Source organism: Pecten maximus, chromosome 3 (assembly GCF_902652985.1).
Source record: "Pecten maximus chromosome 3, xPecMax1.1, whole genome shotgun sequence".
Classification (NCBI taxonomy): domain Eukaryota; kingdom Metazoa; phylum Mollusca; class Bivalvia; order Pectinida; family Pectinidae; genus Pecten; species Pecten maximus.
Window position 1 is genome coordinate 52891901 of NC_047017.1, and position 16834 is coordinate 52908734.

At 37.3% G+C, this 16834-nt stretch overlaps 1 protein-coding gene across 5 annotated transcripts in view; it reads right to left on the reverse strand.

The window, feature by feature from the left end:
- The window catches only part of LOC117324551 (kinesin-like protein KIF26B), a 385773-nt gene that overhangs the window by 4414 nt on the left and 364525 nt on the right, over positions 1 to 16834 (reverse strand). For all 5 annotated transcript variants that reach the window (XM_033880465.1, XM_033880464.1, XM_033880466.1 and 2 more), the window contains 4 exons: positions 15642 to 15734; positions 10916 to 11060; positions 6690 to 6852; positions 3334 to 6460 (listed from right to left, as the gene is read on the reverse strand). In XM_033880465.1, the coding sequence (XP_033736356.1) occupies positions 3334 to 6460; positions 6690 to 6852; positions 10916 to 11060; positions 15642 to 15734 (3528 nt within the window). The remainder of the gene's footprint in view (positions 1 to 3333; positions 6461 to 6689; positions 6853 to 10915; positions 11061 to 15641; positions 15735 to 16834) is intronic.

Below are 16834 nucleotides of genomic sequence, written 5' to 3' on the forward strand. Positions count from 1 at the left end.
GTTTGAATAAACTTGATGAAAACTTTCATCAAACCATGTAATTTTTGGAGCAGTAATGTATTATTATGATGGGTAGATGTTCATGTATGTCACGATCCGAAAAAAAAAAATAGATTTATGCAAAATATTTCCAAAATAGTTTTTCCTCATCCAATAAACAGCTGTTTTCTTGTTAAATGGAAGAATCACAAAACCTTTCTCTTGGCATTTAATGACTTGGAGAATTAGCGATAATGCCGCTGTGAACTTAAAGTTATTAAATAAATCTGAATTGATTTGTGGCTATTTGTGGAAGTGATTGATTAACTTAGAAGAGAGCTCAACACTTTTTTTTTTCATATCAATGTTTGATAACATACGTACTCCATGTGTTTGGAAACTTTTAGTTTAAATGAAGTGCTTTTGAATCCACCAACAACCAAAACAAATAACCAAACTAATAAGACAGGAATAAACCCTACCCAATCTGTGTGTTTACCTAGGAATTAACTCGTCATCATTTCTTTTTATTCAAGAATTGTTTAAAAAGGATGAAATCTAACAGGAAAAATTGATACATTGTACAAATTCTTCCACAGAAACTTCTACATATACGTTGTACTATGAAGTGAGAACAACACAAATTTGTACAGGGTAGTATTTTTTGGGCACGGTTTGCAGCCCTGTTTTCCCAGCAGTAACCTATTTGGTTATCAAAAGTCGTTTTGCTGTTGGCTAGGTTTCAGCCAAAAAGCTAATGAAATCATTTCATGAAGACTCAGCGTAGAGCAGCAAGAATTTATCGTGTAATTCAAACCAGTTTTTTGCACCAGTAATGAATTCTCTGAGAATTAAATCGGAGGATACCTTTGAGAAATCTAATTATTTCTGCACTAGTTGTGACTCCCAACATTAGGTAACCCGATCTGTACACAAAAGTCTCACGTTGATATCAACCGGTTATTAAACAGTGATGAGTTCCAGACACCAAACCTTGTACAATGCTCCCAAGTTAATATTGTGTTTAAACTGTTTATAACATGATTTTCAAAACATTCATGATAAATGAAATACCTCAAAATTGTAGTAAACTGTGCAATGCAAAATGACGTGCGTCTTGGTTTGAATCCAACTGTCCTGACTGTGTTGGGCTATGGTCTAACATACCCCAAACCATGCATATCACCGACAAATGTATCTAGGGTAAATGTATCTAGGGGTATGTACAAATGTATCTAGGGTATGTACAAATGTATGTAGGGTATGTACAAATGTATCTAGGGGTATGTACAAATGTATGTAGGGTATGTACAAATGTATCTAGGGGTATGTACAAATGTATCTAGGGGTATGTACAAATGTATCTAGGGGTATGTACAAATGTATCTAGGGTATGTACAAATGTATCTAGGGTATGTACAAATGTATCTAGGGTATGTACAAATGTATCTAGGGTATGTACAAATGTATCTAGGGTATGTACAAATGTATCTAGGGTACAAATGTATCTAGGGGTATGTACAAATGTATCTAGGGTATGTACAAATGTATCTAGGGTATGTGCAAATGTATGTAGGGTATGTACAAATGTATCTAGGGTATGTGCAAATGTATGTAGGGTATGTACAAATGTATCTAGGGTATGTACAAATGTATCTAGGGTATGTACAAATGTATCTAGGGTATGTACAAATGTATCTAGGGGTATGTACAAATGTATCTAGGGTATGTACAAATGTATCTAGGGTATGTACAAATGTATCTAGGGTATGTACAAATGTATCTAGGGTATGTACAAATGTATCTAGGGGTATGTACAAATGTATCTAGGGTATGTACAAATGTATCTAGGGTATGTACAAATGTATCTAGGGGTATGTACAAATGTATCTAGGGTATGTACAAATGTATCTAGGGTATGTACAAATGTATCTAGGGGTATGTACAAATGTATCTAGGGTATGTACAAATGTATCTAGGGTATGTACAAATGTATCTAGGGTATGTACAAATGTATCTAGGGTATGTACAATGTATCTAGGGGTATTGTACAAATGTACTCTAGGGTATGTACAAATGTATCTAGGGTATGTACAATGTATGTAGGGGGTATGTAACAAATGTATGCTAGGGGTATGTACAATGTATCTAGGAGTATGTACAAATGTATCTAGGGTATTTGTACAAATGTATATAGGGTTATGTAACAAATGTATCTAGGGTGGTATGTACACATGTATCTAGGGGTATGTACAAATGTATGTCAGGGGTATGTACAAATGTATCTAGGGGTAGTACAACACATGTTATCTAGTGGTACTGTACAAATGTCATCTCGGGGTATGTAACAACATGTTATCTAGGGGTTATTGTGACAATGTTATCAAGGGGTATGTACAAATATATCTAGGGTATTACAAATGTATCTAGGGTATGCTACAAATGTATCTAAGGGGTACTGTACAATGTGATCTAGGGTATGTACCCAAATGTATCTAGGGATATGTTACAAAGTATCTAAGGGGTATGTTACAAATGTAGCTCAGGGTATGTACAAATGTATCTAGGGGTATGTACAAATGTATCTAGGGTATGTACAAATGTATCTAGGGTATGTACAAATGTATCTAGGGTATGTACAAATGTATGTAGGGGTATGTACAAATGTATCTAGGGGTATGTACAAATGTATCTAGGGTATGTACAAATGTATCTAGGGTATGTACAAATGTATCTAGGGGTATGTACAAATGTATCTAGGGTATGTACAAATGTATCTAGGGTATGTACAAATGTATCTAGGGGTATGTACAAATGTATGTAGGGTATGTACAAATGTATCTAGGGGTATGTACAAATGTATATAGGGTATGTACAAATGTATCTAGGGGTACGTACAAATGTATCTAGGGTATGTACAAATGTATCTAGGGGTATGTACAAATGTATCTAGGGGTATGTACAAATGTATCTAGGGGTATTCAGGGTATGTACAAATGTATCTAGGGTATGTACAAATGTATCTAGGGGTATGTACAAATGTATCTAGGGGTATGAACAAATGTATCTAGGATATGTAAAAATGTATCTAGGGGTATGTACAAATGTATCTAGGGTATGTACAAATGTATCTAGGGTATGTACAAATGTATCTAGGGTATGTACAAATGTATCTAGGGGTATGTACAAATGTATGTAGGGTATGTACAAATGTATCTAGGGGCATGTACAAATGTATCTAGGGTATATGTCCAAACATGAACAATTCAAGATTAATTCTAAATGACACAAAAGGACTAAATTACACACGCAAAAAATAGTATGATAGTTTTTCTAAACAAAACAAACACTTACTTGGTCTTTTTCGTCGTGAACCTTTCTTTTTCTCGTTAGAAGACTCGCTGTTGCTATCCTCGTGAGCTGATGATGAGGCTGTGGCTTCGCTGTCCCGTAACATACTTTCGTATCCACTGCTTGTTCCTCCATGAATTTTGTCTGACTTACATCCAAGTTGTGATCGTAGCTCAGCACTCACTGTACTGCTATTGTCACTACCGTGACCACTACTGGAGTGACTGGGTGTCCGTGGTTTGGTCACTGTACTATATGGGGACAACAGTTTCTTTTCGTTGGTCACTATACCACTATCATTACCACTATCTGAGTCTGTTCCACGACTCGAGCTTCGATTGAGTTCAGAAATCCTACCATTGCCTAACTTACTACTATGGTTGTCCTTGTTTCCTTTTCGTGTATTTTTGCAAGAGGAGAAAATCGGCAGACGACTGCTGAGTGGTGATTGCGATTTTGATGATTTAGAAGAAGTGCTCCGAATTGTTGATGTACTTGATGGGCTACTGGTGACAGGTACAGATGAGGATCGCTGTGACGAGGATGAAGACACAGATTGTAATCGCACAGATTTTTCTTTGTCACTGCGACCACGACTGGTACCACCCATAGGAATGGAAGAGTTCTTACTTGACGTGGAACTCACAGATTTTGGACTCGTTGATATATCCTTTTCCTTCAAGCCACCAGATTTTGTTGGGCTTTGGCGAGATGGACTTGGGCTATGCACTGATGACTTTGATGAAGGTTTTGATGGAAGGGGTGGTTTTGATTTTGTACATCGCTTTGAATCACATAACTCTTTGCCCAGACCCTCTAGAGCTTTAGTAAGGGCCTCACTGTGTTTCGGCAAACTTGCATATTTTGAGGTAGCGTTTTTCATAGTTTTGGCATCCAGGTCCATTCTTGGTTGACTAGCACTAATTGTGTGAACAGTGTTGATGATATAGTCCCCTCGCACAAAATCACCATCCATTTTTCTTTCAAAATTGAGTTCGTTAATTAAATTAGGATTTGATGCCCCGTCTGGTTTCCTAAGAAGAGGTTGATTCATACTACCACACGGGGTATCTTCATCCCCCAAGTCTGACGGTGGACACTCGAAACTGCAAAGCTTCTCACACACCAGTTGTTCATTAGAAACCGCTGGCTCTGCTAGGAGAGTTTTGATACTTTCTATGGTTGACGAATGAGGCATTCCATCGGCTCGGAGGAGTATAGGTTCATCCTCCATAGCTTCGTCCTCCCCCTCTGTTAATTCATTGTCCTTATTGCACGACACACTACTGAATGTTTCATCGTCTGCCACATCACTCGTACTTTTTTCAGCACTTCTCTCTAATTGTTCATCCATTTGAATTTCGTACATGGATTCTCGGTTTGACAATATGACATTACTAAACTCTGTAGTGTCCACACTGCTGTCAAAACTGATGTCCGCAATATTGCACTCTGCCATTTCGTCAGGCTGTCCATCAGCACTACATCCAGACTGGTTATGTAAATCGGACTCCATAGTTGTGTCCTGCAGACTGCTACAGGATGATACATCCATGGACGTGTTGAGAGTCCTGTCGGATGACTTTTTATTAGCACAATGTCCCTGTGTTTCAACCTCCATTTCCTGTTCCATAGAAACAGATCGGAGCCACTCTGTGACTCTATGTGTTGGATTGGCATTACCTGGTAACTGAGATTTTTGTAATTTTGGTGTGGACTCAGTAGTAGGTTTAGTACCTTTTCTTCCAATTGCCGGTGAATTTCGTGGCGAGTGGTGTGGAGATTGTTTTGGCGTGGAAGAACGGATCTTTTTCCGTGCTTCTGGTTTAGGCCGCTTATATGTTCCAGTATTGGAAGTTTCTAAATTACCAATAACTTGGTTATCAGAATTCACAATTAAGCCTATACTGACATCTTCCATTTTCCCCTCGGCTTTCAAAGCACTATGTTTTTCTACCCAGTCTCTAACAAAGGGTTTGATTGGTTGACCCGATTCATCAACCTTCAATTGTTCAGTGTCTATTGCACTAGAGCTGTGCATGCTTGTTGGCCTCGAGTCTGCGGCTTGAGCTGTCATCGATGCTGAACTATCAGCACTAGCCATGCTGTCGGGGCGTTCTTTTAACTCACAGCTGGCCGGGTGTTTGGCCTTGACCCCAGACTTTGGACCATGGCTTGGTGATGATCCTTTGGGTTCCAGGGAGTGTTCTCGTGAATGGTCACGAGAATGTTCGCGCGAATGTGTCTTGCGATCAGATCTCCCATGCCCAGATCCCTTCCGCCCTTCTTTGTGATCAGAGTCCTGCATCATTTCTCTGGGTCCATCAACCCACTGTTCTTCAGCATCCATTTTGGGGTTGTAAAGATGTTTATTCTTGTTTTGTTCCTGTTTTTGGACGAAAGCCTGTGGTCCATCGACCCACTGTTCCCCTGTTTTGGGAGTGTCTGGATAGATGGCCACCCCAGGACCATCTACCCATTGTTCCGATCGAAATGATTGTTCACTTCCACTTGCCATTTTAGTATTCATGGCTGCTGTTCGTGTTGACAAGGCTATCTTGTCCACTTTATTAGCACTTCCAGAACCATCCTCGGCTTTCTGGACCAATTTGGTCCTAACATTAGCTTTCCGAGGTAGTTGCACCCCTCCAATACTTGGAGACATGGGTGGTGACTGAGCATGCTCATTTGCACTTGCTGATAATTCCCTGACTGGTGTTGACATCCGAGAAGGCATTCTGGCCAGATTAGCACCTTCTATACTCATTCCCATGTTTGGTTTTCTAATGCGAAAGTCTGAGTGATGGCTCCTTCCACTGTCAGAATTTGACCCCTCATCACCCGACGACCTTGACCCTCCTGGTCGCCTTGGCAACCGAGGGTTGGTTCTAGGAACCGATCTTGGTGGTCCCTCATGATCAGTAAGTTCCCGGTCGCTAAGCGACTGGCCATTTGCCCCTACGTAAATAACAGTATCACAAGACTGCTCACTACTTGAGGTATAGTCCGGATCTGAATGTGACGAGGTGTATAAAATATCCTCACGAAGTGTTCCCATCCGAAATCCTCGAAATGGTCTCCGCAGTCTTCCATCATCTGTCGAACTGTCATCTGAACTTGTGCTAGAAAACTGTAAGAAAAAAAAGCAACTGTTAATTTCAAAACTAACAAAAGAGAGCTTCTAAAGAATTTCAAGCATATCATGTAAGCAGTACTCATCTTTGTTAAAAGTTGTTCTGACATTGTTTTAGCACTTTGCACAAATGATGAAATTTAATAATTCAAAGTTGAAAACAACAATAGAAATAATTCAAATATTATTTGTTAAAGTAAATTTCAATGAATAGTTTAAAAGTTACCTTTGTCTTTCGCCTCCGCATCCTGTGTATCTTAGCAGCTAGCTGTATCACTTGTAGAGTCTCGTTATAGTGTGGCACAGCAGACGACACATGGGCGATCATGCATGTTCTACACGAAATGTTTCCCAGCGAGTCCCTCAAAAGCTGTGCAACTTTACTATCCCTGAAAGCACAGATGGATAAAAGTTATTACACAAGTTCCAGAATTTTTTTTAAAAAATAATAAAAAAAATTGTTAAACAAATTTTTTTTAAGTTTCAGAAAAATCGCTTACAAAATTAGAAATTGTGGTTGAGCATCACAGAAACACCCTATGGAGGGATGGAGACTTGCGTTCCTTCTCACTGCACTGCTGCAATACTTAACTTTGTGTATACCCTGAAGGGGGAGTGACAGAGCAAGGCTGGTCTCCCATATCTAGCCTAGCAACAGGCCAAGTGAACATCTTGCCACTCATCTGTATCAGATTAACTCATCCACACAGATGTAATTAGGGTCCAAATTAAAAGGGAAAATATTAGGAGATTCCAGCTCCCACTTCCTTTCCCATTTCCATGAGCCACACTTACAACAGAACCTTTGATTGAGACCTTCTGTGAGCAATATCAAGTGGATACTACTTATATTAACACTGCATAACTCACTCATTTCATGTTCACAGGCAGTTCGCCACAACCCAATAGACCAATGTGTAACTTATTTGACACAGAAATCTAAATTGCTTTTTCATCAATATAGTACCTCATGAAGCTGAGCGCATCAGGTTGTTTTGGTTGTAAATGTCTGATGATGTTTGCTAAAACTTGTAAGTGGTATGTGTATGATCGAGCTTTCCCTCTGTGATTCTAATAAGCTAAATTTTTATTTTACGCAATCATTATCAGATGTTTTCAATTACCCACATCAGCAAATTAAACGTCTTACCTACTCTTAGTTTTTTATTAGTTACAAGTTTTGTATCAAGGCCTTCAATCTAAACTGGTAAAAACACATTTCTACAGCATTTGAAATAAATAAAACAAACAAAACACCACTACATCTTTATAATTCTAAATTAAAAAAAAAAAAGATCAAATTTGATTAACTACTGATTGTACTTGAATTGTTTTTGATTTCCTAGATATAACTGGCTTGATCACCAAACTGGAGATTACAAACATGTTTTTCTAGTACGAATTTGTATCGTAATAAAACACTTGATGGATAGGAACTCTCCAGATATGGAGGTTCATTGGAGCAACAGGAGAACATCCATCTCCAATTTATTGACCAGTTCTGTCAGAAAGCTGTACATGTTTTCTAATTGATAATTAATATGCCTGAGATTTATGGTTCCAAGTTCCCCTCTATCCACAAGTTACTGTTGGTGATTTTGAAGAAGGGCCCATATTATCAAGTTCCTTCCATCTAACTGTACCCAAACCCATTCGTCACCAAGCAAATCTGATATCATGAACAATCACTACTGGTTTTTTTTTGGCAGCGTAGAGCATAAACTTGATGCTTTATGAGTCAAACCAATTTTTATTTTTTCAGCACGTCATTCTTCATTCAGAATCCAATAAAATTGTCATTATGTATTTAACTCGCTTGACAATGATACAATCTTAGAGATTTTTTCCCGATGGAACTACAAATCTTTAGATTATATTATTTGTGATGAAAGATTGTCCTGCAAGACTTCATGCTACATGCAATACCAATTAATGTTCCCGAGATGTGAACTTACTGAACAATTTTGTGTTGTCAGAATTTCCAAATCAATAATCACCATATTCCTTTTAGTGTTTGTAATTTTCACAAATCACTTCATAAATACAACAATAAATTTTTAAAACCTTAATTTTTATGTCAAAAGTATGTGTAGTAAACAAAAGTTCTGATTTCTACAAAAGATGAGCTCAACAACACATTATGATCAGATTTGAACTAATATGAACAAAATAAAAGATCAGAAAAAATTCAACGACATATAATTATAACTGTATAATGGATTTCCCCAGCATATGTTTTTGATTATACCAAAACATCAACATGGGTGCTAAAGACTTAATGAAACAATTCTACACACAAAATATTTGGAAGAATATGGTATCCCCAGTGGTTGTGCCTAATCAAACCAAATCTTCATTACTTTGGTAAGAACATTTCATTTCCTTTTTAAATTTGCAGAATGGATTAGGGCAAGTTTCTTAATCGAATTTTGAAATTATAATTTTGGTAGGGAGTTGAAATCTTTCCAACCGTATCAAAACCATATGTTACTATTAGGAAGGTTGATAGAGGTTCTGGTGTTACCAAACGTAAGGATGATCAGAAAATTACTTTTAGTGTTGTTAGTTTGCGAGCTTCATGAAGTTCTAAACAAAAGTCAATTGTTCACTAAACATTTCAAAATTATATAACTAGCTTTGTGTTTCTTATCCCCAGGAAAATCTCCCTTTATGTGCCATTTTAGTGAATGATTTTTATTTGGGAAAAAAATAAAAAAATTAGCAGACGAATTCTGTGCAAAGTTTCAACTAAAGCTGACCAGTTTTCAAATGACTAGCATTTATTCCCTAATTTGAGTATCAACCATGGCTGTAATCTTAAGTTGATGGGATTTTTTGTTTATTCAGGGATGTGAAAAAAATATGTAATATATAATCAAATGAAATATAAATTGAATAAGTTAAAGTGTGTTTGATCTGAGAATCTTAAAGTGCACACCAGAAATTTGGTCTAACAACTTGACATAGAGGTCATGCAAAGAAAATTAAATCTACCATAAAGTCCTTTTCTACATTATAAAATCAATATATTATTTTGAAAAGGAAAAAAAATTAATAAGATTTTATTACATCTAAAAAGGCTGAACAGAGAATCTACACAAATATCCAAGTGAGGATCATTTATCACCAAGTTCATTTATCCCAAAACTCTGATGTGTTCTGTCATGAAATATGGAATTTCTTGGGTAAGGAAATAAGTGAACCATGCACTCGGAGGCTTGTCCATTTCATCAATATAACATGTCAATATGATGGAGGGTGCCAACATCCTGTTGTATCCCTGTGGTTACCATGGTTACCACAGAAAACCTCACACACCCCATGATTTACTCTCATAGTCCCACAACTACAGAGGCCAAAACCAACACCAACATAAATATTTCATAATATCGACTAGATAAATGTGAGGCCATTTGCCTAGCCATACAAAATAAACACATTTACATCCTTTTTTGTGGAGCTACTTGCTTTACGACAGAGTATGTCCTGTTAATATGTTTGCGTTGAGTGTACATGGCTATAATCATAAAAAATCTTCAATTTGTTAAATGAGAATTTTTTGGACATTACCAGATTACTGTAATGGTTTGTGAGGTATAATTTTTTCATAGACATATAGATACATCACACCCTAGTGCAAAAAGGTCAATTACTTCAACAGGCATCAGGGCATCAACGCAAATCAGAAACTGAACATCAAATTACCATAATAACCTTCATAAAGAATATCTTGTTTATCTGTATGTGAGTGTTAGGTTACAGACAGGATCGTTTTTAAACTCAGAATCATAAATCATATCGTTTAAGGTTTAAATTTTGAAACTGAAGTGTGGGAAAGAGATGTAATTTCCACAGTTAAGGCCAGCTGATGGCTGATAAATATATCATTTTTTTAATGAGCTGGTGATCTGCTTCAGTCATTATAAACAATCCTACTTTGTGTTATGTCCGCACGTGGTTAAAGTCAAATTTGACAAAAACCAGCAAAACAACCTATTCTCACTCCCTTCATCTTTGGCTTACATCTTCTTTTCCATTTCCTATCAAAATATTTCAAAGTTTAATATATATAATTTCAACATAATATGGAGCTCTATATACATATGTATATCTTCAATTGTCAGTATTTATTCCTGCTATCGTTTTAATGTTATGGTACATTACAGATACACAGTACAGCATGTCTTTAAAGATACATGCTGTCTTAAAAAATGAATCTCAATTTCCAAAAGAGTTCCTACACTAGTGCTCCTGTTAAATATCTTTAATGAATCATAATTAAGACAAACTCACTAGAACTGTACCCAAGACACCATGGTAACTACAGGGTATACTAGTGAACTTCTGCAAACAATAACTAAAGGGAAGTAACTCTTGTCACTTTTCCACAGGTATAAGGTATCCTGTGAGAAACCTATTAGTTATCAAGGTAAACATGTTCTGACCACTCACCTATGAGGTACATGTCGCTGACCGTTGAGCAAAGCCATGATGACATTTCCGAGGGCTGACAGACTAAGGGAGACATTTCCAGGATCTTTGGATTTTGAAGAACTTCCAAGGTCAATGAGGTGCAGACGACTCCGACCACCAGCGACTGTTGAAAAACATTATCAGAACTGTGAAAATTATAACAAATTAAGAATTAAAAACAATTTGATTCTAGAAAAAGTCAATTACAAATATATATTGTCCCAAAAAACTTTTTTTTTTTTTTTTTAAATAGTAGTAACATACCGGTACATGCTAATAATAACATAAAACCTTTTAAAAACTTTATCAATTTTGTTCAGCAGGAAAATATAGGGTTAAGAATTTATGGTAAGGTAAGATTAAATAGAAATTGACAGAGGATACCATCCTTTCTCATTAAAAACAATCTGCCATTTCCATGTCCTAATTTTGAATCTGATATTACAGAATTGTTTAGATGATATGCTCTAATGTCCATAATCAACAACAGATGTTTATTGTTTTAGTAAATAATACAGGAATATAGGAGAGGAGTAATGCATTAGGATTCAAAATTATAACTGTCATTTCATAAATTTATGTTAACTGGTACTTTTCATTATGTTATAAAGCTGTTCCACCACCACAGTAGTGGAGGCTCGACACCCGTTAATTAAGGTCTATAATGAAAGCCATGTTCAGACATAGAGTGGATTACCATTGCTCTGTCTACAGCACACCCTATGTAACGTCGATACGACACCCAATGTAATGTCGATACAACACCCAATGTAATGTCGATACGACACCCAATGTAATGTCGATACGACACCCTATGTAATGTCGTTACGACACCCTATGTAATGTCGATACGACACCCTATGTAATGTCGATACGACACCCAATGTAATGTCGATACCACACCCAATGTAATGTCGATACGACACCCAATGTAATGTCGATGCGACACCCAATGTAATATCGATACGACACCCTATGTAATGTCGATACGACACCCTATGTAACGTCGATACGACACCCAATGTAATGTTGATACGACACCCAATGTAATATCGATATGACACCCTATGTAACGTCGATACGACACCCTATGTAATGTCGATACGACACCCTATGTAATGTTGATACGACACCCAATGTAATGTCGATATGACACCCTATGTAACGTCGATACGACACCCTATGTAATGTCAATACGACACCCTATGTAATGTCGATACGACACCCTATGTAAATAGTAATGAGCAAAAATGATGAATTGAGTTGCGCGCCCGACATCATGAGGTTATTATGGCAGGGAGATGTGTGTAAATAAATAAAGTAAATTTGTGTTGATGGCTACAAAGTCTATTACCATGTAGATTGATATTAAGTGTCTTGGTTGTATAGGTCTGTTGATTACTTTACCCAGCTAGGCTGGCTTAATCAACATTGTCCGTCTAGATCCTCTCACTGTCTAGATCCTCTCACCGTCTAGATCCTCTCACCGTCTAGATCCTCTCACCGTCTAGATCCTCTCACCGTCTAGATCCTCTCACCGTCTAGATCCTCTCACCGTCTAGATCCTCTCACCGTGTATGGTAATGCCAGTATGTGTTCTACCTCATTCCTTCCATAAATCCACTCTTTCTGATTAACTGCTATCATTCAAAACTTAACACCTTGCTACTTAAACAAAACCTGGATGATGTAAAGTTTGGTTTTACTAATATTATCAAGTTTCCCTGTTTAGAAAACAACATTAAATAGCCAGATACAGCGTTCAAACTCCTTTTTTAACTTGCATTGTGAATGTATCCCTACTAGTCTTCTTTGATTGATATCACAAAGAATTTGGTCATCTTTCTGAGAATTAAATAATGCAGGAAAACTGTGCTAAAAAAAAATTAGTTGATTAAAAGTTTTAAATTTGAGGACATGGACCTGCCTACTTCCATACTGTTAGTTACTAAATCTACCAATTACTTGATGTTTCTATCGTAGACCTGCCTATACTTCCTCACTGTTAGTTACTAAATCTACCAATTACTTGATGTTTCTATCGTAGATATATAGAATGATCTTTCAGACTATTATTTGTGTATGTAATGTGTTTAAGGAAGTGAGTCAGATGCTCCCTCAGTTGCTATCTCACATAAAATGGCTGTTCCGGTGATTAAAGTGAGTTGTTTTTGCAGTGTAAAGCAATTGTGTATGACAAGATGAAGATAACGTTACCAAAATTCTTTACAGAATGAGATGCATTCTATATTTCATTTCATGACAAATCTGAAAATTTTCAACATACCTGGTAATTTTTCATTTTTTTCCCGCCTTAATACAAGTTTTGAATTTCACTCTTTACATTAATGTGCTCTCCTATTTGGAGATTGATAAGAATAGTCCGGGAAGTTCTGAGACTTTGCCTGTAGGTTTACGCCCAAAGTCACGTTTACTGCACATGCTGATGCTAGGCCATATCTATTATAACGGGAAGGTATGGCATATCCTAAACAGATTCAACGCACACAATGCAAGCCTTCCTTTGTACAAGAAAGCGAGATTCCTAACCAAAAAGAACCCCCATCGTCATTGGTCCTCCCCATAGTATTTGATGAAAGGTACTGTCCATATGCATCGCACATTCATTAATGTGTTGTGCACGTGTTGCTAAATAATTTTTTATGTGACTCATGAATTCTTTCAGACAATAAAATTGATCTTCTTAAAGTTTTTTTGGACCAAAACACAAGTCATGTATGAGAAAAATCTTGTGTACACCATCTTCCTCGTGTCTGAAAACTTGTACACTTTGTAAAACCCCAGAAGGAGACCTATATTTTCATTATCGCCCCAGAAGGAGACCTATATTTTCATTTCGTTTTTTGTTTTCGTTATCGCCTGTCTCTTGCTCTAAATGCCAAACTCACGAAATCCTGCACCTTTTGCCTCGTCTTCAAAGCAGATACACCATTCCTGCTAAAATAACTGCACATTCTGACTTCTGGGGAGAATCAGCCGAATTTAGACTGTGTGATATCAACGACATATGGGAAATGGATTCCCATCATTTTATCACTTCTAAGGAAGAAACGACATTCTTTTTTCTCCCAACAAACAAGAGACTTGTGATAGCGATCAGAAGTCGGGCCCTGTTTTAAGTCATATTGATCCTAACTATTGTATTTCATACTGCTCCCGGCTCTAATTTGACTGCAAACAGAATAACACAATCATTTCCATAGCAAATCAATTCAGCAGTATCAGACGGAATGAAGAGACATCACCAAATACAACTGGTGTGTCTGTCGTTAACACGTGTGGCCCTGCCCCCTAGATACTGTTGGTCATATCGTGTTTTCCCCACTGGGGCCTCCCTCAGACCTCAGTAAAAACCTGTTGACTCCCGTCTGATATAGCACCAGCGTGGAGGCCATGTTCTGGTAGCAACAGGTTAATTTACTGTCGATTCAAGTTTTCAAAATTCAATTTGTCAGCTGATGAAACTGTTCCGTGATTGGCATTGGAAAAGCGGAATTTGATTTGCACCTCGTCTCCAAGGGATATTGTTTGTCGTCAAATGCATCTCTACAAACGGTTCGAGTCTTGGGAGTGCAAGTGGTGAAGGGTCATCGAAACTTACACAAGTGCTATGATTAAACACCCAATTCCAAGTTTCCTGAATATAGACAGGCCAGAAAATCTTGTTTGATAGGAGTTGTATTAGTGTCAGATTGTGTGTCGTCACACAGCAATCGTTACCATTGTAATATTATTCTAAAGTGCTTTTTAGCGTACAATTCCATCGCCTTGGCACCCAGTGCCTGTTTCTGCCTATAACACTCTAATACTAAAGTCCAAATGAACTTGAACAAGTTGAGTGATATAAATTTCTGCGGTTGTCTTTTCTACGTATTTACACTTGAATTACCGCCCCACTGACAGATTAATCGGACGAGATCCACTCGCTATAAGAGACACTAGTGATTGGTTTTGTCTCTGCCCTTAACTCGATCTAGTGGTCCTGATGTAACACTCGACAGAAACCATTTGTCGATCTATCGTGTACTGGAACTCTGTATAATTACTGTATTTGTCATGTGAAAGCAACAAGTATCAAGTAAATTATATACATTGTATTTCTCACGAAAGCTTCCATAGGCTTACAAACACTCGTTTACAAATTTTCTCCCAGAAATCATAAAACAAAATTGAAAAAATGTGGAGTGTTCTTTGCGAATATTTTGTTCAAATATGACATGACACACATGTACTTAATTAAATTCTCTTGTGCCTTCCAATTATTAATACGTTTTTTTCCCCAATCTGCTCCTATCTCAAAGGTAAAACTTCTATCATGTTGGTGGTAAATGTATCAGCCTACCCAGCAGTATAAACGGACATAAGATTGCGGCACCATTTACAGCTTTATACAAACTTACCCCCAGGAAGACCGGCCTGGTTGGCCTTTTCTATCCGATACTGAGTTACAACTCTATAAATGTGAACTTACCCCCAGGAAGACCGGCCTGGTTGGCCTTTTCTATCCGATACTGAGTTACAACTCTATAAATGTGAACTTACCCCCAGGAAGACCGGCCTGGTTGACCTTTTCTATCCGATACTGAGTTACAACTCTATAAATGTGAACTTACCCCCAGGAAGACCCGCCTGGTTGACCTTTTCTATCCGATACTGAGTTACAACTCTATAAATGTGTACTTACCCCCAGGAAGACCGGCCTGGTTGGCCTTTTCTATCCGATACTGATACACATGTAATGTAAATAGGAGGTGAGATGATCGACTTTCCTCCTCATCTGTAACAACACAAAACACGAAGAAAAGATGAATCCACAATACTGAACACACAATTAGGTTTTTGGAAAAGACACACTGCATGTATATCAGTGGGGATCTTCAGACAAAATGAATTAGTAAAAAGAAAAAAAAAAACCCCAAAAAACGCCAACTATTTGATGGTACGATTCAACGACCAATCACATGCTTCAGTCTCAAGTAGGATTTTGAAGAGAGTATTAAAATGATTTAGGATTTTGAAGAGAGTATTAAAATGATTGAATCACTATGGAGTCCATACGTTTTTGCAATAACAATACTTCTAAGTTCCAAATAGATAAGTAAATCAAAATTTGTATCTATACACCACAATAATGTTTTACCATAATGACGACGGCTGCTTCCAACAACTTGAGAGTTTTACATTATGATTAAACCTATAATACTCACACGACTTGCTATATCAGGAGCCATTAAAACACAGTTAGGAAGCATCAGGCATGGCCCTTTATATCCATAAGCATAGGAATTTTACCCAGGGGACCCGACCACTTAAGTCCTAATGGCATACTGCACAACGGCGAGAATGAAACTTCTCAAGAAACCTGTTGTGGCCAGTGAAGACATTCAACAAAATTGCCTTTCTCAGTCATAAATTGTTTTAAATTTGCCCAATTTCATCATTTTTTTTCTGGTCTAAATGGATAATTGATGGATAAAAACAAAGCATATGAAAGCTAAAGAGTTGTTATATGAAAGTTGATAGCATCTGTTTGTGATTAGCCTAACTAGTACGTTTGTGACTACCAGTGATCCACTTTATCCCCTTTCTCAGTGTCCTTTAATCTGTTAGCCATGGTTCCGCATCAAAGACATAATTCATATCCCATCAGAATTCTACAATAACATTCTTTTTTATGTTTCAGTAGCTTTTTAGTAATATCCAACAACCCCTATTTTTTCCCAAATGAGTCTTAATATCAATTGACTGGAATGGTATAAAAGATTTTTGTGGGGAATGCAGGATGAAGACCCTTAATCCCAAATTGCATGCCCCGAGTCATCATTGACCAGCCGTCTGCTGTTTAACAACAATGAAATAATATCCCTAGAATTAGGA